This window comes from Lutra lutra, chromosome X, assembly GCF_902655055.1.
Source record: "Lutra lutra chromosome X, mLutLut1.2, whole genome shotgun sequence".
NCBI classification, from domain to species: domain Eukaryota; kingdom Metazoa; phylum Chordata; class Mammalia; order Carnivora; family Mustelidae; genus Lutra; species Lutra lutra.
The window spans coordinates 17,701,383-17,724,872 of record NC_062296.1 but is presented as its reverse complement, the minus strand read 5'-3'; the positions used below and the strand labels follow the sequence as shown (position 1 = coordinate 17,724,872).

At 42.0% G+C, this 23,490-nt stretch overlaps 1 protein-coding gene and 1 pseudogene across 1 annotated transcript in view; both read right to left on the bottom strand.

The window, feature by feature from the left end:
• Positions 1 to 23,490, bottom strand: part of GPC3 (glypican 3) — a 403,047-nt gene that overhangs the window by 124,983 nt on the left and 254,574 nt on the right. Inside the window, exons 4-5 of the mRNA XM_047716543.1 lie at positions 14,718 to 14,851; positions 3,952 to 4,077 (exon numbers count right to left, since the gene is read on the bottom strand). Of these exons, the coding sequence (XP_047572499.1) occupies positions 3,952 to 4,077; positions 14,718 to 14,851 (260 nt within the window). The remainder of the gene's footprint in view (positions 1 to 3,951; positions 4,078 to 14,717; positions 14,852 to 23,490) is intronic.
• Positions 16,008 to 16,156, bottom strand: LOC125092540 (uncharacterized; annotated as a pseudogene).

Sequence of the window (23,490 nt, the reverse complement as noted above, 5' to 3'; positions counted from 1 at the left end):
GGTATAAATTAAAGTAGTTTCTGTTACACTAACTTAAAGATCAACTTGATTCAATGGTAAAATGGGGCTTACCTTCCAGATGGTATCAAACCATCCAGAAGAAGAATAAAAATTTTAGTCCGTGATCTAGAAGTTGGGCCTAACAGTCCCGAAAGGGGGTATGAGGAGGGAGTATGGGGATGTATTTACTAAAAGCTGCTCACTCTTCCTATAGGTATTTTCAATGCCAATGCAGGCAAAGCCCACGGTTACCTGTTGTTAAGCCCAGTGTTAACTTCCTCCCATGGGATCCTTTATGTTTCTCTCGCTTTCAGAAATGCTCTGAAATTCTCTGTAGTTCCACAAAGGCAAAAGATGGAGAATCTTCCGCCTTTGGCAACTGCAGGAAATCTTTGCCTGTAGGATCCATGGTAGCTCAGAAGAGTGTACATCGCACAAGCCAAGTTTGCTAATTCCAAGATTTCTCAGCTAAATCCCGGAGCCAATCTTTATCTCAAACCAAGATGGGGAGATGGGGAGGGTTGTGGTGGGGAGGATAAATGACAGGCTTCCATGGTACTCCCTCGGACTAGATCTGTGAAAACATTCTCTTCTTTCATATTTCAATTGGTTGGTTTCATAAGAGCTAACAATTGAATGGATGTGAAACATAGCCCTATTTAGAGAGATAGTGACTTGTCGAGTTCCTGGAAAGTTGAGTGTCTGTATGGACATTCATAGAAGGAGGGTACAAATGGTTCTGACGCCCCAGCTGTCATGGATATTGATCCATATTTTCCTTAGCATCGATATTTTCCTTTTAATCGAGTGTCTCCACTGATAAGTTTCGTTTCCTCTCAGGATCCTTGATTTTCATAAGTTTTCTTGACTAAAAGTAAAATACTTTGAAAAGAATACAAACCCAATCTGTAAAGATAACAAGGTTACAACTGATTGGACAGTGTGAAGTGGCAACTGTTATTTAAGACTGAATGAAATGAGAAATTCAATGGAAAGCTCTGGAAAGAGGTTTCACTATAGATTAGACGTGCAGTGTGAAGCTAATCTTTATTAATGTCCATGGGCTACAGAACATCCTACGATTAAATGTATATTCCTGAGTAATTTAAAAAAAAATCTAGTTTGACACTATTCCCCAGTCTCATCATCGCATTACGTCAGTAATTTAAGTGTAGGTTAATTATAACCTGAGGTTACTACCCAAGGAAGAGTCACTTCCTGGCTTATAGTACCTTTACACTGTCTACAGATATGTTTGATTTCCTTCCTCTCTTCCATCCCTCTCTCCGTCCCTCCCTTCCATCTCACTCCCTCCCTGGATAACACATGTCAACAATAAAAATTGTTTTAAAACAATAGATTGTTCAGAAATCTAAATAATGGATTTGAAATAACCTCTTTTCTCTATACTATACCATTTGTTTTATTATTTTGTTTGATACCCTGAAATATTTAAAACCAGCAAATTAAACAAAAAAACTTCAGTTAACAAAATTATTTTAATGGTGCAAAAGTGCATTTGGCTAATTTCTAGACTCATTCAAATTTAGCAGGCTTGGGATTCCACCATTTGATAGGGGAGGACTTTCTTGGTTCTCGAGCAACATCCTTCAAGAAAGCATACCAGGCATGAAGTAGTTTATATTTGCCAAATTTGATTTTAAAAATCCCGCTAATTCGAAAAATAGGCCTGGGAAGAAATTTCTTTGAATAAATTAAAATTGGATCATCTGATTATATCCAACAGGATTCCAACATTTGCCTTAAATAATCACAACAATAAAGAAACCCATATTGACACTTGAAATATAGTAGGTGCTCAAATACTTATTAAGTGAATAAAGAAATGAATGAATACATTAGCAAATAAGTATATCACTAACTAACATTTCCTTTTTAAGAACAGACCACGGTTAGGAGATATGCTGCTTAAAACAAATTAGTTTTCAGGAATTGTTCATTTTTTACAATATTAACATCCCAGTGGGTAAGTTACTGCAATGGTTTCTCTTGAAGCTTATGTAAGAACTACGTATTTGACCTGTGGGCATTTTCTTTTTCAAGGATTATATTGTTTATACCTGTTTTACGGCATCTGCTTTTGATAAAGCCAAACACTGACTGTTTTTTTCTGACAATTTAAAAAATATATGTCATAATAGTTAAGTACATTTTCATGATTCTACTTAGATCCTGATGAGTTTTGAGGATAATAAATATATACTATTTCTCCAGAGTAGAGTAGATGCATGGGGGCCATTAATCTCCGTAGCCTGATTCACATTTGCTGGAGGGAAGTCTAGCTCCATGCAAGTTCAATGTCTCATCCCATTAGCACCTCATTCTCACTGTCCCAGGTCAGTAAAACAGTTTAGTTGAGAAACAAGCTGTTTTCAGGCATGTGTTTTGCCTTGTGCAGGGAAGAGGAGGGATTGAGGGGGAAGGGAGAAAGGGAGAAGGAAGAGGAGGAACGTGAACTGAGCTTCTGGCATAGGCCAGTCTGCTACGGACTTGACACTTATGACCTCATCTAACGGTGACAACAACCCTGTGAGATGCCTTTCCTTACGGAAGAGGGCCTTGGGACTTTCTAGGTTGAATGACCCACTCAACAATGCCCCACACCGTAAGTAGCAAGACTGAGAAGCAAACCCAGGTTCATTTGGCTCCAAAGCTTTCCTCTAGCCCATTATATTAATTGCTAATTCATTCCATTTAGCATCATGACTAATTATCCCATGCCCTGATGCTGGTTCCCACTAGATTGTAAACTCCTCCAAGCAGGTAACTTCCTGTCTTCAGCCTCATATCCTTGGTACCTAACCAGGGTTAGGATAACTCCGATCCCTTGGTGCCTAACCCACAGTATCTCAAAACATAAATGTATGAATGAATGAATGTATGAATGAATGAACTGGTAAGTGAAAAACCCCCACAGCCTGCCAGAGCTAGAAGGTTCTAATCCAACCATCTCACTTTTTAGATGGGGAAACCATGGCCCAGAGAGATTAAGTCACTTGTCCCAGGTTAAGCGACTCATTAGTAAAAGATTCAGACCTCGAGTTCAAGCATCTTCTATATTCTCCTCGACAAGATGCTACCACTTGGACAAATAGTTTCAGAAGCCTGTTCATCAGTGACCCGTGGTTTTCTAAGCATTCTACCCTCCTGATTTCATCCCTTAATCCCAAACTATTCCTTACACATGGGAAGCAATGGAGGTCAGGAGTGGCATTAGCCCACTAGAATGAGAGCTCTGGGAGGACAGGAAAATTTCCTATTTTGTGTACTTCAACATGACTGGTGCTTAGAAGGTGCTCAGTAAATATTTACTGAATAAATGAATATATATTATTTCCTTTCCAGTGGTGAGCAAATTCTTCACAGATGACAAATGTTGGCACAGATTATACTAACACTCAGTGATCAACCATTTCAGCAACATCGCTCAGTGAAATGGTACTCCTTCTCCCCTCCCCATCCTTCTCTCCTCCATCTTCATCTATAAAATGGGGAAAATAGTGGCATTTACTTCCGAGGATTGGTGTAAGGATAAAGAGAGTTAATATAGACAAGCACTCGGCACGGTGCTTCATACATAGTTAACTCTCACTAAACGATAACGATTAGTGTGTATATGATTTCTTCAAACCAATAAATAAATAAGGGTCCACATAAAGGGGAAATGGAAGAAGCCAAAGACAAAAAAAAGGGGGGGCTGCTGTTTGATGCTGTACACCTGGTAAAATGTCCCTGAATACACAGTACTTTACGTGTTTCAAAGTCTGTAAATTCTCTAAGGGTGTGTCACAAATGCTCACATGTATGCTTTTTCTAGAATGTTTCTTGTGAAGTTAATGAAGGCAGAGAGAAGACATAACCAATCTCAAGATGGACATACGATGAATATTTCGCAAACAGTTATATTTAACATTCAAAAAAAAATATTACCTCTCCACGAGTTCTTGTCCGTTCCAGCAAAGAGTGTCATTTTCAGCCACGGGGCTGTGGCTGCAGACGTAGCCAGGCAAAGCATTATAGAAGCTGATGAAAGACTTCAACTTCTGAATTAGTTCCCTGAAAGAAAAGAGAAAGCATCTGCGCATAAGAGGCAAGTAAACCCAGTATGAGGAAAGTTTAATTTCCTTATCAGCATGACAGAAAGGCTCTGCCAGGCTGATTAGAGCCATAAATGATTTTAAGACATTCTTGGTTACAAGGCCACAATTTAGGTTTTTTTTTTTAATCAATAAAATGGTATTAGGAAAAAAAACATTGCTTGCCATATAAGGTACTGCTCCTATCAGAAGGATGATTTAATTCCAACATTCATTTTCTTACGTGTTCGGCTTCCATTTTTTGTTCAGAATGCGGTTACCTCCATTCTCAAAGGTGCTGATTACAAGGCATGCTGGAGCACTACATATCTTTTGGTTTCTGGGTGTAATTGAGTGCATTGATTGTAATTTACAATGCTATTACCCTAGAGATGGCCCCTTTCCATATAGGCTCGGGCTAATAGTTGCAGATCAGAATTACAGGGTGCTCAGAGCAGTATACACTCTATGAAATTCTCCTGACAATAGAGTCAGAGAAACTCATATCTGCCAGAGGAGGAAGGTTTCTTTGTTCTTTGTCTATATATTGTGATAACTATGGAGGGGGTGGGTGGGAGACAAGAGGGAGTGGATCCTAGTATATTTTACTATTTATTTGCTTTGGCTTTTATGCTACCTATAAGACAAATATGTGGGGTGGGGAGAGAGCCAGAGCAAGAGAGAGAGAGAGAGAGAGAGAGAGAAGAAGAGAGCAAGTATATTATATATGCAAATAGGTATAAACACACACACATAAATACCCAGCGAAATTTCTAACCTATTATCTTTTTACAGCTGCATATGGACACACAAAATAAGACCCTATAGACTGGAGAGGACTGGATATGCTTATAAAGAAATATTAAATTATCTATACAACAGATGTCCAATGGTAAACAAACAAATAAAATACTCTTTATTTTTCTCAAGCAATGTTCTTGGTAGAAACAAGTTAAAGTGTTCTTCATAACCAGGTCTTTCTTAAGTCTCTACTAAGTTTTTGGAGACTTCGGCCAGGGAATTTGCTGGCAGTGGAGTAATTATTCAATACTGTCTCCAGGCTAAGAATGGACTAGCCTGATATACAGGCCTCTGGGGGTTGTTTTCAGATCTGGCCAAAAAAGAAAGCCTGGTGGAAATTATTTTCTTGCATTTTTCCACTTTATTACCATCAAACAATTCATTTCAACTGATGATTTAGAAGAGGGAGAGCACTTATAATACTCAGCACATTTTCACAAAGACTCAGGTCACAGCAAAGCCAGGGTGATGGACAGAACAACTCAAGACAGGTTATTGGGCTATATATAACCCCCAATACCCCAGCAATTGCTTCCTGCTATGCTCAAACCCCCTCACAGCCTACTGCTGGTGGCTGAGCTCTGTCAACCTCAAAAGTGAAGAGGTTCCATCCAGGGCTCTGAAAATAAAAGTCAACATTATAGTTTCTAACAGGAAAAAGATGGGTTCAATTAATGCTAATAGGAGAGATGTTCTGTTTTACAAGGTAATAATACAGTTCCCCAGAGTGGAAACCAAAAGAGTAAAGGCTGAGGCTGAGTAATTCCACCCACTCCATGAGGAAATGGAATATGGCCATTAGTCTATGGGAGGCGATGGCCTGCTCTTTAATGAAAGAGCTTCCCTTAGGCCTCCTCCTACCTCTGAACTCTCTCTAAGATAAGCACATGGCAAGAAAAATTGAACTCATGGCAAAGCTTTCCAATTTGACTTCCCTAGAAGTTAAAAGAAACAAAAACCAAAACCAAAACCAAAAAACAAAAAAAAACACTCTGAACTTCTCCCAGCCCCTGAACCCTTGCAGCTTTCTGAGCTGATCATAAAGATCACTGGCAAGCTGGAGAAGATTCAGAGAGGGTCCGTCTAAACATCTGGGGGATGAGGGGCTGCCGTAAACACAAGCCCTCCCACTTTAGCATGGAAGGATATTACTTGGCGGGGTCAAGTTAAATGTCTAAGAAAACCGCAAAGAATGTGAATAATGTGAACACAATCTGGGTCATCAAATTCTAGAACTCAGGGGAATCTCTTTGAAATTTGAGCAAGGTAACTTGGGGACACAAAAGACCATCCCATGTCACAGAGTACTCATTACTGCCAGAGGACATACAGGATGGACCTAGGAAGAGATTGTGTTTGAAAAACTTGCTGCTGGATGAATTGTTTTGAATTCAGAACACAGTTTCATTTACCAAGCATGCTATAATGATGGTTGGAGTCTCAGAACAGCCCCTGAAAAACTGTTAGGAGTAGTAGGTAAGAGCACTGATTTTGGAGTCTGACCCACATAAGTGTCAAATGCCAGCTACTTCCTCACTTACTTGGTGGTGAAGCCTTAAGTTTCCCTGACTTTAAAATGAAGCTAATGATAGGTTGCTGTGATGATTGAGACAATGCCTGTAAAGTGTTGAGCATAGTCCCTGGCACAAAGTAATCTCCCCATAACATTAATCATGGTCAATATTACCATTATTATAAGCCAGTAGAATATGAACATTTAATGAAAAATACAGAATATTTCAGATAGTATGCAAGAAAATTAAGATTTTTTTCAAATTCTAGGTAACTATTTTCTACATGCAAGATGCATAAATCCTGCGTTGTTTGAGGTGGGTATTAATAAGCATAACCATGTTCTTTCCCTACATATTTACCCTGGCATTTTTTTTTCAAAGACTAGCTAGCTAGTGGGTTGGGTAACCCCCTGGGCTAATCTGGTAAGCAGTCTGAATGGTCTTTGCCTGGTGGGACAGTGGTGGCCTTCAAAGGGATTCATGTGTAAGAACCAGATGTGGAGATCCAAGATGAAGTCCAGTTAAATGTCAATTAGTCATCAGGGAAATGCAGATCAAAACCACAATGAGATACCATTTCACACCCATGAGGATGGCTGTAATAAAATAAAAGTCCATAAAATAAAATAGACAAGTGTTGCTGAAGATGTGGAGAAAGTGGAGCCTTCACATTGTTGGTGGGAACACAAAATGGTGCAGCTGCTGTGGAAAACAGTTTGGTGGCTCCTTACAAAGTCAAGTATAGATGTTACCATGTGGTGCAGCAATTCTGTTCCTAGGCGCATACCCCAAAGAATCACAAATGAGTACTCAAAGAAGTACATGTATATGCATGCTCTTGGCAGTGCTATTAACAACAGCCAAAAGGTGGGACCAGACAGGTGTCCATCAACTGATGAAGGGATAAACAAATATACAGTCCATATAATGGAGTATTATTTGGCCTTACATAGGAATATTCACACACGTTGCATCATGGGTGAACCTTGAAAACATTATGCTAAGTGAAAGAAGCCCATCATGGAAGAACACAGATTGTATGATTCCATTTATGTGAAATGTCCAGAATAGGAAAATCTATAGGGACAGAAAGCAGATTAGTGGTTGCTTAGGGCTTGGGGGGTGGAGAGGAGGGCTGCGGAATGATAGCTAAAGGGCATGGGACATCTTTTGAGGTGATGAAAATGTTCTAAAATTGATGTTGGCGATGGTTGCCCAATTCCATGACTATATTAAGAACACTTGAATTATATACTTCAAATGGATGAAAGGTATGTTAGACCAGCTTTATTGAGATATAACCCCAAAAAAGGGTAGACAAGGGCTGAGAGGAAGAGAGGCTTGTCTACTAGGAGGAGGGGTGTCCCTTGGAGCAATGGACAGAGACAGTCAAGAGGGCCAGAGATGTGGCTTGGCGTGAACTAAAAGCATGGGCGAGGAGGGAGTCAAGAAATTTCCAAGAGCTGCAAACAATGATTAAAATCTATTTCTTCCTGGGGCACCTGGGTGGCTCAGTGGGTTAAGCCTCTGCCTTTGGCTCAGGTCATGATCTCAGGGTCCTGGGATCGAGCCCTGCATCGGGCTCTCTGATTGGCAGGGAGCCTACTTCCCCCCCTCTCTCTGCCTACTTGTGATCTCTCTCTCTCTCAGCCAAATAAATAAATAAAAATATTTTAAAAAAATCTATTTCTTCCTTCATCCTTTATAATAAGGCCTGTTGGTTTTCTTTCTCATTGTAAAAGAAACATATGCTCACTGTGGAGAATTTAGAAAATACAGAAAGGTAGAAGGGGGAAAAGAAACCCTATTCATAGTCCTACTGGCCAGATGATCACTGTGAATATTTGGACATATTTCCTTCTAGACTTGTCTCTCCAGTAGGCTTTTTATGTCTATTCCTCTAAAACTTATCCTTGACAGGCAAGTTCACGGAGTTCTTTTTGGTTCTCAGTGTACATTATTCATGTTAGAATCCATGGTGCATTTGATTAGAAAATCACCTGAGAATAATGAAGTGAATGCAGGTTCTCAAAGAACTCTTGGGGCCTCCAGGGGTGAGACCATCCACAAACTGGCACTACAGGACCAGCCATTCCTTCCCTTGGAACCTTCCGTACACGGTGGGAGGGAAACTAGCCCTTGGTCTCCCAAGAGAAAGTTGGATTTTTTGAAAATAAATCCAGACACACTATTCTGCAGGCTAGAAGAAAGCCTTTCAAAACTGTTGGAGAGCTAATGAGCTTTTCAAAAGAGAGCTACAACAGGTGATAGTGTCCTCTGACACCACAGGCGGAGAGCAACAGAGTGTGACAGGAGCAGTTTACCTCCTACCGAGTTTAGTGGGCCTCTCTCATTTCCCCTCTTCTTTGTCCCTCCTCCTAAACTCCTTCTAGGAAAGGAGGGTCTTTCGCTTTTATTATCTTTCCTTAAATAAGGCCTCCTATCCCTCTGTTTATAATCTCAAAAGGAGGCAAGGTGAATATTTCCATTTCTCTCTTTAAAGAAAGATACCTGAAACGAAATTAGGTGACATATTAATTACCCACATAGGACTCAGGCCAGATTTCTTCTCTTTGTGCTAGTAGCCCATGACAGACAACAAAAGGACCTCCACCCATGCACTAAGGCAGTCTGGTCAACGGAATTGTCACTGGGCAAAAAAAAAAAAAAGAAAAGAAAAGAAATCGAACTTTCGGACAATTAGTTGCCTGGGATGGGAAAAACAATTTGATTGAAGGGAATGTTCTTTGATTCCAATTCCACTTTATTCTAATATGTGCATGCCAAACATACCACTTGGCATGTAAGTAGTGGTGCCTAGGGCTCTCACTTAGGGCAAACCCAATGCTTGCTCAGGAAAAAAAAAAAGTCTCTTCATAGAGCTTTCTATTCAATGTGTTAAATGTGGAACTAAAGGACAGGGCCCCTTTGCATGCACGAGCCATTTTGAAATATTGAGGCTGGGTGCACGTGATCTCCCCTGGAGGGCTCCCACCGTCCTCAAGAGGAGCATCCCCTTCCCCGGTGGTGGGGGAGGGGATTCCCTTGGGCAAGTGATTTGCTTGGGCAAGCATCAAAGCGGCACTAATTGGAAAGCACCACAAGTAAAAACAGCCTTTCATCCCCAACTGCAGATCCTGAACTTTTTTCCTTTATCATTAAGGTTCTTTTTTTTTTCTTAATATAAAGTAACAAGAGCTCATTACTTAAAAAAAAAAAAATAATCGAAAACCCAGAAAAGCGAATAAGCTAAATAATTATAATGGGAACGATGCAGGAGGAGGTTTAATTCAGCAGTAGAGAAATTTGCACCATCTGACCCCAAACTCAAATTTTCTGCCATTCCAGAGATTAGCCTGTACTTTTTTTCTCATGCAGTTCCCTTTGCCTGGAACACCCTCTCTTCCCTCGACCATCTGTTGAGTTTCTCATCTTCCACCAAGGCCAGGCTCCAGAGTTTACCTTCTCCAAGAAGCCTTTCTTGACTTTTGCATGAGAACGGCTACCTTCCCCAGCCCATGGAGCCGCCACTGTTTCAGACACAGCTCTGCGAGGACACTTGCCCTTGGCATTTGAAAATTATTTATTTGTGTGTGTCTCCCCCTAACCAGGCTTGGAGGCCCTCCTATTCATCACAGCCTAATCCGTACACAATGCTTAGCATATAGATGGTGTTGACAAATGGTGAAAGTAGAGTCCTATTTAGGGCAGAATGACTTGTACCAGACCCGAAACTCGTTGATTCACTCGGGACATACTTTGTTGTTTTGTTCAGAGGGTGGAAAGCACCACTGAGCTTACAAAGCTGCCTAGCCAGACCAGAGCAGCGGCCTGACAGGGAGTGGGAGTGAGCATTGATTTTGGACCAGGGAGCTGAGATTGGCTTTTGTTCTTTTCTTTCTAGGTCATTTACTAGTGCCACCCAATCCATTGCCCCTTTAGACCAAGTCAGAGGGGGAGAGGAGGAGAAGCAGTGCAGGAAGGGGAAGGGTGGGTTACACAGATGTAGTTTCACCGGGCTGGAGGGACTGTGCCCCTTTCTCACAACACTAGCTGGTGGGCCAGGATGGACTATTCCACTGAGATGGGGCGCTTGGAGAAAGGACAGACAGTGCTCACGCACTCCACCAAACTTCAGGGGGATGTGTGAATGACAAGGTGAACGGCATCATATGGGAAGGGGTGGAGGAGACATTCAGGAGGCCACAGGAGGGAGAGGGAGAAGACCTGAAGATACCAGGGCTGGCAAGGGTTACGGAAATCACATTGCTTCTATCCTAGCTGCTTACTTGTGCATCTTGTCCTACCCTGTTTTAAATCCGATGACAGATATTTTCAATATTTCTACCTTTACAGAACACTGAATCCCATAGGCAGGCCACCGGTTGAGTATTAAATCGCCTTTAAATTGAACTAAGCTATTTCTAAGATTAGTTGTGTGTTGCAAACTACCCAGTTGGGGGCAGACAAAACAAACAGATGACTTCTGAATGCTACCAAAGGAATCCTGCATTTCTTTGTGTGTTGTTATTTTAATAAGGAAAGGGCTTTTCAACTCATAATCAGATTCAGACAGCTTGCTCCTAACCTCCAGGGAGGGAAAGCTACAATAGGGTTCCTTTGCAATTATCATATTTTTACCCGAGGAGGATGGAGCTTGGGCATGGGTGTGAGGGGTGTCGGAGGCACATAGATTTTTCTGGACAATGTGAAAGGCTGTGCAGAACATATCGAGAAATTTATAGAGGTACTAACCGTCCATCAAACCAAACCTTCCTAATAACATCAGATTGCGGGGGCCAGGGCATGGGCAAGAGATGATCTTAATCCCTGAGTCTCCCCTCTCCCTAAGAGGGTTTATACAATGCCTACTGGAGGGAGTTAAAGGAAATCAGACACTCTCCTGTTGTTTTGACTCAGACTCTAAGGCTCTAGTTTGCAAGAGATGAGAAGCACCATGGGACAGGCTGTGTTTCCAACACTCAAACGAGCCTTGCCCGGCCACCACTTAATCAAGCCTGCAAGCTATGTAGTTTTTCTTACTATCTTTTCTTTTCTTTTGGGCTTAGCAACAAGTTCAGAAAGTGATCCAAACAAAGTGCCAAATCTGGGTGCCCGGCCAAGAACCCCTTCATCAATTTCATTTTTCTGTGGAGGAATCGACCCCATAGAGCCCTCCCCAGTAGGACAGTAGGGAATGGGTCCCACGAGAGCCCCAGACAGAAGCCATGGCAGCAGGCCCTTGATCAAGTAGCGCCTCCTACTTACTCATAAATGTGTGTAGGTTGGCAGGGTCTCAATATGGGACTGGGCTGGTGTGTTTCATTTGAACAAGCTTTACATGTGATGCTGTGACTAATTCATATACCGCTTCTTCCAGGGAGGCCCACTATATCTCCCTGGGCAGAGGCTCTCACTTTTCCTGTAGGCTGCCTCTAGGGATAGACTCTGGACACTCCTTTGCACTTATAAAACTATTTTGAAAGTATTTGCATTTAAGTCTATTTCCACGTTAGACTGCTTGGAGAGCTGAGCCTCTGTCTTGAGTTTTGATGCCCAGTACACATTCTGGCCCATGACAGGTATTTCCTAAATGCCTGCTGAGTTGAATAAAGCAATATATATAAAAATACATATTACTGTATAATGTTATACAAATATATTACATTTATAACATATAAATGTAATTTATAATTTAAACATTCCATTTGTTAATTTTATTTAAAAATATTTTTTAAGATTTTATTTTTAAGTAATCTCTATACCCAATGTGGGGTTCAAACTTACAATCCCAAGATCAAGAATTACATGCTCCGCTGACTGAGCCAGCCAGATGCCCTCTTATTAATTTTAAATGAATAATTATGTAGTATAATATCATATGATACATTTATATTATATTTTATTTTGTAGGTTATTTATAAATAATATAATTATAAATTATATAATTATATAAAATAATCATAAATTAATAACAATTGTATAAGATATTGATTCTTCATTAATTATTGTGATATTGATATGTAATATGATATATTATATACTGTAATAATACAATATAAATATAATTTATTCACTTCAGTACAATACGCAAGGGGTTTCCCCTAGTTAAAGATCAATGACTGAGGTTAATTTCTCAGGTGGTCTGGGCAAAGTGTGAAAGCAACTGAGAACAACAGAAAAGGCTGTCAAAGGAAAGTCAAAGGTTAAAGAAGGTTTAGAGAAATGTTTAGAAAGGTTTAAAGAAATTTTGTCTTCCCAGAATGACAAAAACTTCCTAAAATTCCCCTATGCTATAGGGAAATGGTTCTCAAATATTTCGGTGCCAGGACCCCTGTGGTGGTTTATAAATTTGTCCACAAATTCTTTGATACTCCTTCCTTCAAGAGGTGGAGTTTAATCTCCCTCCCCTTGAGTGTGGACTAGAACTGGGAACTCACTTCTAACAAACAGATACTAGAATTGACAGTACATCACTTCCCAGACTAGGTCGGAAAAGACATCACAACTTGCTCCTTGCTCTTCCATGGATCTTTATTCTGGGGAAGCCAGCAGCCATGTTGTGGGGACACTCACGAGGTTCATGCGGTGAGGGACTGAGGCCTCCTTTCAACAACCAGCACTAGCTTGCTAAGTGAGCCACTTGGAAAGTAGATCTGCACTTCCTATGACTACAGCCCCAGAGACTGACCAAACTGACAACCACCCAGTCAAGCTGTGCTCGAATTCCTGACAGAAACTGTGACAATAAATGTTAGTTGCTCTAAATCACTACGTTTTGGGGAAATTTGTTATGTAGCACTGGATAACGAATACAACCCCTCTATACTCCTGAAAATGATGGAGGGCCCCAAAGAGCTTTTGTTGGTACGATATATATTTTTAGATACTTACTGCTTTAGAAAGTGAAACTCGGTGGGGGGGGGATATTTATTTATTTATTTATTTTAAACTAATAATGAGCCATTATGTGTTAACATAAGTACTATTTTTATGAAAAAAAATAGCGAGAAACGGATATTGGTTTTGTCTTTTTACAAAATATGTTTAACCTGGCTTAATAGGAGGCATCTGAATTCTCCCATTGGCTTCTGCATTCAATCTGCTGCAATGTGTTGTTTTGGTTAAAGTATATAAACAAAACCCAGGTTCACATGGATAAGTAGTTAGCAAAAGGAGCATCTCAGACTCCCTGGAAAGAGTTTCTGTGACTTCCTGGGTCTCTGAGTCACACTTTAAAACTGTTGCTACAGGGAAATTAGACATCCATGTGGTTGGAAGTCAACAAAAGAGAACATGGGACTTCCTGAAATGCTTCCTTGGAGGACTATCTCTCATGCAGCCTTACTGCCTTCTCTCACTCCAAGCTGGCTCATATATGACTAAGAGTTATCACTTTAAAACCTCCTGTAGTAAATGGATATGAATGGCTTCATTTAGCCTACATTTGAGATGTTGCTGATTTCATCTCTTTATTTTCCATCTGAAGGCCAGTCTCTCCCAAGTCCCTCAAAGTCAGCAGGAAGCAGAGCTCATGTCTGGCTATTCTTTGAGCCAGTGGCAGGCTTGGGGACATGTGCAGTCCTTTTGGGAAGGCACCTCTCCTAGACTTGTGTTGGGATTCCCATCCAATGTCCACCCCTTATTTGTAACCATGAAGCTAGAACAGGGAAAGAGGTCATCTGGATGAGGGGAGGAGGAAAGAAGAGAATCAGAAACAAACTTTGATTTAGTCCCTTGACTGCTGTCTTAAGAAACAGAAACGGAATCCTTCATTTTGTATACTGACAAGAGTGTATAGAATGTGCGGTATGTTTATGCACATGAGTGTGTCTTGCCAGTTTCTCTCTGGTAAACTTGACCTTGACTCACTGGTAATAATGAGAAAACCAAAAGCAAAGCCATAAAATTGTGAGGCCAGATTATAAGCAGAAAACGTTCTGTTTAATCAACAAATATCTTGGGGGCACCTGGGTGGCTCAGTCGTTAAGCGGCTGCCTTTGGCTCAGGTCATGATCCCAGGGACCTGGGATCAAGCCCCACATCGGATTCCCTGTTCAGGGAGTGCTGTGCTGGATATTTACATAGGGTAACTTTACATTTAAATATGGCTTAGATATAATGTGATATCTTTTTTTCTTAGCATTTACAAATGGTGGAATTAATTAATCAAACTCTACTCAAAAGAAAAAAGAACAAAATAATGTGTATTTAAGAAGCTTCACTCCAAAAGTTTTTCACCTTACAACACAAGTGTTAATTGTATGCTGAAACAGAGGGGGAAAAAAAAAAAGAACCCTCTTACCTCCTTCGGCTGGATAAGGTTTCTTCATGTTCTACATGAGCAACTTTTAATACCTTCTTGTCAATAAACAGATCTTCAGGATAATAAGCAGATCTATACTGGCGTTGTTGAGAATGGGCGCATAACTTGCCAATCTGAAAAAGAAATGCAATATAATTATATGATACTTTCACAGATATGATAGTAGAAACAAATTCTGAAATGCACTTCAATTTCTTCCCCAATTTCTTTTTAAAGAGCAGAACGAAGCTATTACTGGAGTCCAAAAAAGGTGCTACGCTTTTCAGGCAAAGAGCCATCTGTGGAAAAGCAGGCTGAAGACTATGGCAGTGGAGACTTTGAGCCCAGCCTATTCAAAGGTTTCCTAAGATGAAAAATGCTTTTTCTTTATAGTGAACTGCACATTTGAGAGGACTTTCTATACAAGACTTAGGCTACTGATACCTGTCCACGGCCCTTAGTATTTATAAGAATGTAGAAGTTCACAAATAGGAATTACAAAGTTGAAAGTACCAGAGCGGGAGATGAAGAGGGGTGAGAGATGTGTAGAGTAGCCTGTTAACAGAGCAGCCTCCCATGCAGGGAGCTTGGTTCAAAGACCCAGGGTTGCATATTCTGAAAAATGTCAGTGTAATGGCTCATCTGACTTTCGTAAAAACGTCCAAGGGAAGGAAGAAGGCAAGCCAACTACTCCATAGCCAGTGTCATCAGCTGTGAATCCCGTATCATTGAACGAGACCAGGACCGAGAGTACTAAAGAACACAGGTGCTCAAAAAAGCCTACCTTCTCTCCTCCCTCGCTCTTCCCTTCCCTCCGCCCATCCTTCCTCTTTTGTTCCTTCCTTTCTCTCTCTCTTTTTTTTTTTTGGACAGGAAGTTGGATTTATTGGTGGGCATGAATATGATGGGAAGGGGTAGTGCCAAGGTTCTCATGAGTGTAGAGGTCTCCATTTGTCCAAGGGACCACAGTTAGGGATGTATTTGACCCCACAGCCATCTGGGATAAGCTGCTTTTCAGCCACCATGTCTTCACATTCATCCCCATTGAACTTAGTAAAGCCCCACTTCTTGGAGGTGTGGATCTTCTGGGCCAGAGAACTTGAACTTGGCCCTGCGTAGGGCCTCAACCACATGCTCCTTGTTCTACAGCTTGGTACGGATGAACATGATGACTTGGCCAATGTGGACCCTGGCTACTGTGCCCCGGGACCTTCCAAAGGCACCCCGCATACCTGTCTGTAGCCTAAATTGGAGATAGCCATGAGGTCAGACCCCAGCATCCACCAAAAGGGCTGTCTCCAAGGTCCCTTAGGGCAACCCATATAATCAACAGGCTGCATCCACTACCGAGGAGGCTACTGTTCGCAGCCATGGCACACTGGGCCCCCCCTTCCTTCCTTTCTCTATCCACTCACTTGCTCTTTCGAAAGTAGTTGCTGGATGCCTCCCTCTAAAGCTTAGTTCACTTAACACTCATATGGCAATGATTAAAAGATGGCATCAGCTTTCTTATTTCAATTCTAAGTGATTTGGTTTGATTATTTGTAGATTTCTATTTTTGAGCTTTCAGACACAAGCCTAAAATGAACTTCTACATAAAGATGTATTAACACGTCTCCCTTATGCCAGACACTAAGCTAAATGTTATCATCCCCATTTTAGAGGTGAAGAAACTGAGGTTAGAGGAGGTTAAGGGTTGCCTGTGGCAAATACACTGTTGATTCACTGTCTGACTTCAAAGCTTACACAATATCACCTCCCTAGAAGACAATGCTTAATCACCAGTTGCTTATACTCTCTTTTTTAAAGGAACTCCCAGTCCTCAAAAACACAGCCAACATAGCCAAGGTGAATATATAGATTGTATACATTAAGATACATTAAGAAAAATATTAGAGGGCGCCTGGGTGGCTCAGTGGGTTAAAACCTCTGCCTTCGGCTCAGGTCATGATCTCAGGGTCCTGGGATCGAGCCCTGAGTCAGGCTCTCTGCTTGGCAGGGAGCCTGCTTCCCCCCCCCCCCCCTCTGCCTCTCTGCCTACTTGTGATCTCTGTCTGTCAAATAAATAAATAAAATCTTTTAAAAAATATAGAAAAAGAAAAATATTAGAAATACCCAGTGAAGACAGGTTATATCTTTGGTACCTTTGGTTATATCTTCTGTACCTCCATGGAAATCAGACTGAATTTTGCATGTTGTTAGGGACTCAGTAAAGGCAAATTAATCAAAATGAATTGAAGGGAACTCCTAGTATCAGGTCTGGCATGCCTGCGGTCCCGGGCTGCGTGTGGTCATCTGTTTCCGGGATTTCTCAAGATGGCCCAGATGACATTTATGAAGCTACCTATGTCTTTCTAAAAGCAAAAGTGGCATTTGGTTTGTATAACTTTGGAAAGTTTTCTATATAAATCAATTCTTGAATTAGAAAAGAAGAATCTAAAGTCAGTAGAGGCCTCACCTCCACTGGGGAAAAGCAAACAAACAAACAAACAAACAAGATTTTTCTTTCCTAATACAAGAATTGATTTATATAGAAATCTGTATTCTCTGACTTTACCTGGATTGATGGTGCTTTAGGTAAGGGGGCTGCCTGGCTGGACTGGGGAGCTCGGTTCCAGTCACTTCCAAAGTTTTGCAAGGCAGGTACGAATAACTGAGGGCAGACTGTGCATCCTAAAATTATGTTCATAGACACACACATGTTTACTTGTCACATGGCCGGCAAACACTCATAGAACCACCCACTGGAAAGGGGGTGCAGCTGCGGCAAAAGCAGGAAGGTTAAGAACAAACGAGAATGTAGCCAGTGTGACCTTTCTTCCCAAGCCACCCAATGTGGCACTATCAGGCAGACTCCCCAAGGCTCCGGGTGGGGTCAGGGGCAAACAATGGTGTCCTGCCAATGCCCCCCCCCCAACCTGAAGTCTGCCACATCTAAACAGACGGGCTGTATTTTCTTCCACAAATCTACCACAAAGCAAATTCTTCTCATATACAAAGCATTTGTCAATTGTAGACAACCCCCCCCCCCCGCCCCGCGCCTTTGGGCTCTTTTGTCCACATCTTCCACCTCCGCACTGTGTGAGCTGTAGGTGAATATTACAAGCTCATTTTGAGGGGTGGCCACAAAAAGAAAACAGAATTTACAAAGAGACACAATATTCACATGAAAGAGGGCCTTGGATCAAAATTTCTTTGTAAATTTCACACTCGGGTGACATGAGGCGCTGCCTGGAGACCCGGGTCTCCGTCTATGGCTGCACTTGCTAAAGAACCATCAGTATTTTGAGCAGCATTTTAGAACTCCGTGTCCTGCCCAGGAGTCTGGGGCTCTTAAATAACAAGTGCAATCCAATTTCCTTCCACAGATTAATGCACCTGGTTAAGGGTGCCGCTATCCTGAACTTTAGTTAGTGAGACTGGATTAATTAGGTGGGCGAATGTCTCTACTGATAGACCCGGAATAGAAAATCCTTTCGTTTTCCAAGAACGGTGATTCCTAAGGGTGCCCTTTATTCATGCGCCAGAATCTATGGTAGGAGAGTAACGGTCCCCTGAGGTGTTACAAGACTTGAAATAGGGACTTGGGGCACCCGGGGGGTCAGGGGGAGGGAGGATGTGGTCGGCTGGGCACCTGACTTTTGGTTTCAGCTCAGGTCACAATCTCAGGGTCATGGGATCGAGCCCCACATCAGGCTCTATGCTCAGCAGTGGAGTTTGCTTGACATTCTCTCTCTCTCTCCTTCTGCACCTCCCTACTGTGTGCTTTCTCTCTCTCAAATAAATAAATAAATCTTGAAAGAAAAAAAAAAGAAGGCAGGGCTCCTGACCATATTTATGGCCAGAAGGTCATCCTAGCAACACTAGGACCATTCTTTTCTAAGCAAGGTCCAGAGCACTGGCTTTGTACATGCATGAGGAGAATAATAAGACTTCCTTTTCACCTGGTCCCACAGCTACCTTCTACCTGTCACTCGGGTCTCATGCAAAAAAGGAAGATATGATAAAAAAGTGTCATATTTGATTCTGAACTCCTCTGGAAAAAAAAGGTGAAAATGACTTTCTTTTTTTTTTTTTAAGATTTTATTTATTTATTTGACAGAGAGAGATCACAAGCAGGCAGAGAGGCAGGCAGAGAGAGAGGAGGAAGCAGGCTCCCCGCAGAGCAGAGAGCCCGATGCGGGGCTCGATCCCAGGACCCCGAGATCACGACCCGAGCCGAAGGCAGCGGCTTAACCCACTGAGCCACCCAGGCGCCCCTCTTTTTTTTTTTTTTTTTTTAATAAAGATTTTATTTATTTACTTGACAGAGATCGCAAGTAGGCAGAGAGGCAGGCAGAGAGAGAGGGGGAAGCAGGCTCCCTGTTGAGCAGAGAACCTGATGTGGGGCTCGATCCCAGGACCCCAGGATCATGACCTGAGCCGAAGGCAGAGGCATTAATCCACTGAGCCACCCAGGCGCCTGAAAATGACTTTCTTTAAATAAAGGTTTTATTTATTTGAGAGAGAGAAAGCGGGGAGAGGAGCATAGGGAAGGGGACAAGCAGACTCTGAGCTGACCGTGGAGCCCAACTCCGGGCTTGATCCTATGACCCTGAGATCATGATCTGAGCTAAAATCAAGGGCTGGATGCTTGATCGACTGAGCCACCCAGGTGCCTCTGAAAATTCTTTTTTAGGTAGAATATGTTACCAAAGAGTTTGAAACCCTGCAAAGCATTTGGTTTGATGCAATGCACACAGGGACCGTGTAACTGATGTGTCGAGAAATGCAGATACCCCACTGGTTAAAATGTAACTATACTGATGCTCAGGGCCCATTTGCTGTTGGTTCTGGAAACCCTCTGGTGACAAAAAAATACCCCCTCTGACTGACTCAGCAGAGAAAGTCTACATTGTGAGTTTCTCAACAATACCAATACTTCCCATTTGTAACATAATACCTGACTCCAGCCTCCTGCCTTACTAATAATTCCTCCATCCATTCTGTTCTTTTTAAAAGATTTTATCTATTTATTTGACAGAGAGAGAGAGAGACAGCGAGAGAGGGAACACTAGCAGGGGGAGTGGGTGAGGGAGAAGCAGGCTTCCTGCTGAGCAGGGAGCCTGATGTGGGGCTCCATCCCAAGACCCTGGGATCACGACTGAAGCTGAAGGCAGACACCCAGCCATCTGAGCCACACAGGTGCCCCTATTCTCTGTTCTTTTTTTTTTTTTTAAGATTTTATTTATTTATTTGACAGAGAGATAGATCACAAGTAGGCAGAGAGGCAGGCAGAGAGAGAGGAGGAAGCAGGCTCCCCGCTGAGCAGAGAGCCCGATGCGGGCCTCGATCCCAGGACTCTGGGACCATGACCTGAGCCGAAGGCAGAGGCTTCAACCCACTGAGCCACCCAGGCGCCCTGTTCTTGATGGTGAATTCTACAACTCTCTGAGGCATACGGACCTTGTATTTTTGACCCCATTTTAGAGATAAGGAAACTGAGGCTCACAATGTTTAAGGAACTGAAGCAAACCATAATTGTAGTAAATGGCAGAGTTAGGACTTGAACCTAGATCTGCCTACCAAAACTTAAGTTTATTTTTCTAAGATTTTATTTTTAAATAATCTCTGCATATAATATGGGGCCCTAACTCACAACCCTGAGATCAAAAATCACCCGCTTCACTGAATGAGCCAGCGAGGGGCCCCAAGCTTTTGTTTTTGGTTTTTCCTCCCTATGCCATAGATTTCTGTCAAGAGGATAGACTCTGGAGGCCTCCCAGGACCCGGTTTTGCAGTCCTGTGGCCATCCCATCCATAACTGGAGAAGAGTAATGATTACGAAGGATTAAAAAAATCCTTTAAAGAAGGACTAGTTATTAAAGATAAGCCAAAAACGGACATCCAATTTTAACCACAGTATTTCTAGTGGAGTGATTTAAACTCTTTGGCCTGCCAGGTAAGAGAGGATTAGTAATCACCCTAAAGCCCCGGATGTGTGGGTCTGTGGGAGAGGTGGTTCCCAGGTGCGTCCCCCATGCAGCTTGCTTCCTGTGGGCTGTCCCGGGACTCTGACTGACGGCTTGAGTCAGATTCTTGGACTGGCTACAAAATCTGTAATTCTTACGATTTAACCCAGGTCTAGTCTGATGTCTGGACCAACTATATTCTTTATAGTTTCCCCTCAATGGAGATTCCTGGTTGATCCTAGGGCTACAGAAATACAACAGGTTCAGGCCTTTAGCTCTCATAGCCAAAAGGACGAGAAAATGGGGAAGGGCTGCAAATACATTAAATAGCGTCTCTGACTCTCCTGCTCTTAACTAAGCCTACAGGTTGATTCTGTGTTCAATGTTTAAGAACCTGATTAAAAAAAAAAAAACAGATGAAGGAAAGACTTTACATCTTTTTTCTTTTATTTTAAGGATGTAAACTCCATGCCCAATACAGGGCTTGAACTCACAACCCTAAGATCAAGGGTTGCATGTTCTACTGACTGAGCCAAACAGGCACACCTACATTTTCCTTCTCTGGGTGTGTGTGTCTGTCTTACATGGCCCATAATAGGAGGAAGAAGGGGAGGGAGAAACAGAAACAGAAAGAGAGAAGTTCCCGTTAGTGAGTCTGTGGGGGAGCCACAGACATACTCTACTGCCCTGGGAAAGTCTGACAGCCTTTGAGGAAGGTGGTGGCTGTCTCACTCCTTCCCTCTCAGGAGCTGTTCTTCAGGTCGCCCGGGACCTCAGGGGCTCTAGAAGATCTCCGCAGTTTTATTTAATTATGGAATAACCTTTCTGCTGGAATCCAGATGATTACTAAATAACTGTTGCTAAATAACTGGTGTAAATTTAGTTTTGGGTTGTCAGTGGATTCTTCAGAACTCCCAGAATTAAACATAAAAACTCCCTCTATGGTTATGCCGTTTAAATACCAACTCTGATCCTGTGGTCCACTCTGGAAGAGTATGACCTGTGGCATTTGTTTTAGGATGCCTTGGGGGGCTTGGGGATAGGGTGGGATGGGAATTCTGTAGGTTTCCAGCTGAAATAAAAAAATGAACTTCAGTTCATTCTGTTGAATTGTCTATTACGCTGTTGTTCAATTTCATTTAATTAAATCTTAAAAGTTTTAAAACAAAATATACATTGAAATTATGTGATATACAACATAAACTTTTTAATAGTAGTAACCATGCCCATTTAACAATTCTACAGGTATAATAAAAATGCTAATATATGTTAATGTTTAGTCTGTGGTTAATGTTTTGTCTTGTTAATTTCCCCAGGGCTTTTATTACTGATTTAAATCTGCCACACTACTCAACTGATTGCACTGCTTCCACAAACTGCATGAAAGTAGCTCAAATGAATACTGATTAACAGAAATGAACAAACATTTGGCTGGGCAAACCATTCTTATTATATGCTTGTAATCATTACATACACTTTCTTACAATAAGATGGGCATGGCAGGCATTTTCCACTCATTTTTCCTACAAAAAATATGTATACGAGCATTACATTAATTTATAACCTTGTTCTTCAGGAAGCACATCATTATTAATTAACTATTGATTGATCTGGATATAGAGCACGGAGGATAATGAACAGACCTGGTGACAATGTAAATGTTTTTTTTCTTTTTTCTGCCACAGACGTTTTGCTGTGACTCATAATTAATTGCTTGACCATTAAAATGAAAGTCGCTAATAAACTGTAATGCATTATGAATCGCACTATTTTAGGAAGTCAGGTGTCACTGTGTGAACCTTCTACGTGAGTTGTGTCTTTATTTTTTTTTTTAAGATTTTATTTATTTACTTATTGGTCAGAGAGAGAGAGAGAGCATAAGCAGGGGGAGCAGCAGGTAGAAGGAGAAGCAGGCTCCCTGCTGAGCAAGGAGCCCAATGCAGGGCTCGATCCCAGGACCCTGGGATCATGACCTGAGTCGAAGGCGGATGCCTAACCGACTGAGCCACCCGGGTATTCCTCAAGTCATCTTTTTAAATAAACTGGAATCCAAAAAAGGGTAACTCGTCCTGCAGCTCACTCTGCTGTTCAGTGGAACTTAGCATTCTAGTCTGGTGAAAAGAGCACATGATTTGGAGTCAGAAGACCCTGGGGTCTAGTCCCCCTCCCTTCCTGTTTCAGTGACTCTGCACAAGTCCTTTAATTTCCTTCAAACTCAGCTCTGCAAAATGGAATACAAACACTGCCTGCCATGCCTCGCAGCTGTGTGAGGATCAGATAGAGCCGGGGATGGAAGTGCAAAGTCTGTCCCATCCAGACAGAAATCCGACTCACTCCTTCTGTCGGTGGGGACTGCTCACTTTCTGCAGCCGACCTTGTGTGTTAGAATCCCGGCTCAGCGGGTCAAGTATATCGCTAGCTCTAAGCAACACTTGGAGGTGTTCTTTAACTGAGGACTTCTGGAAGGCAGCGAAAGGGTTTGATGAGATTGATCCCCACTCTGAACGGGAACCACATTGAGTTTGCCGGCATTGTTTGCACATTCCACAGTCTCTCGTCTTTGTTCTGGGTTACCTGGAATATCCCCTTCTATTCTTCAGGGCCCCGATTCCTGATTGGTGGGTGGCAAATAATCTTTGCCATTACCCAGTGTCTCTAACCTGCATGGCGATGGGTGCTATGGGGGTGGGAGACAGGTTTTCAATATCCTTTTGTGGAAGGGACTTGCATTTTACTAATTTATATTTGCCACAAGTGGATTCATAGTTGAAAATAGAATCCTGCACGCGTGCCTAACACTTCTCATGTAATACCAATCCCTT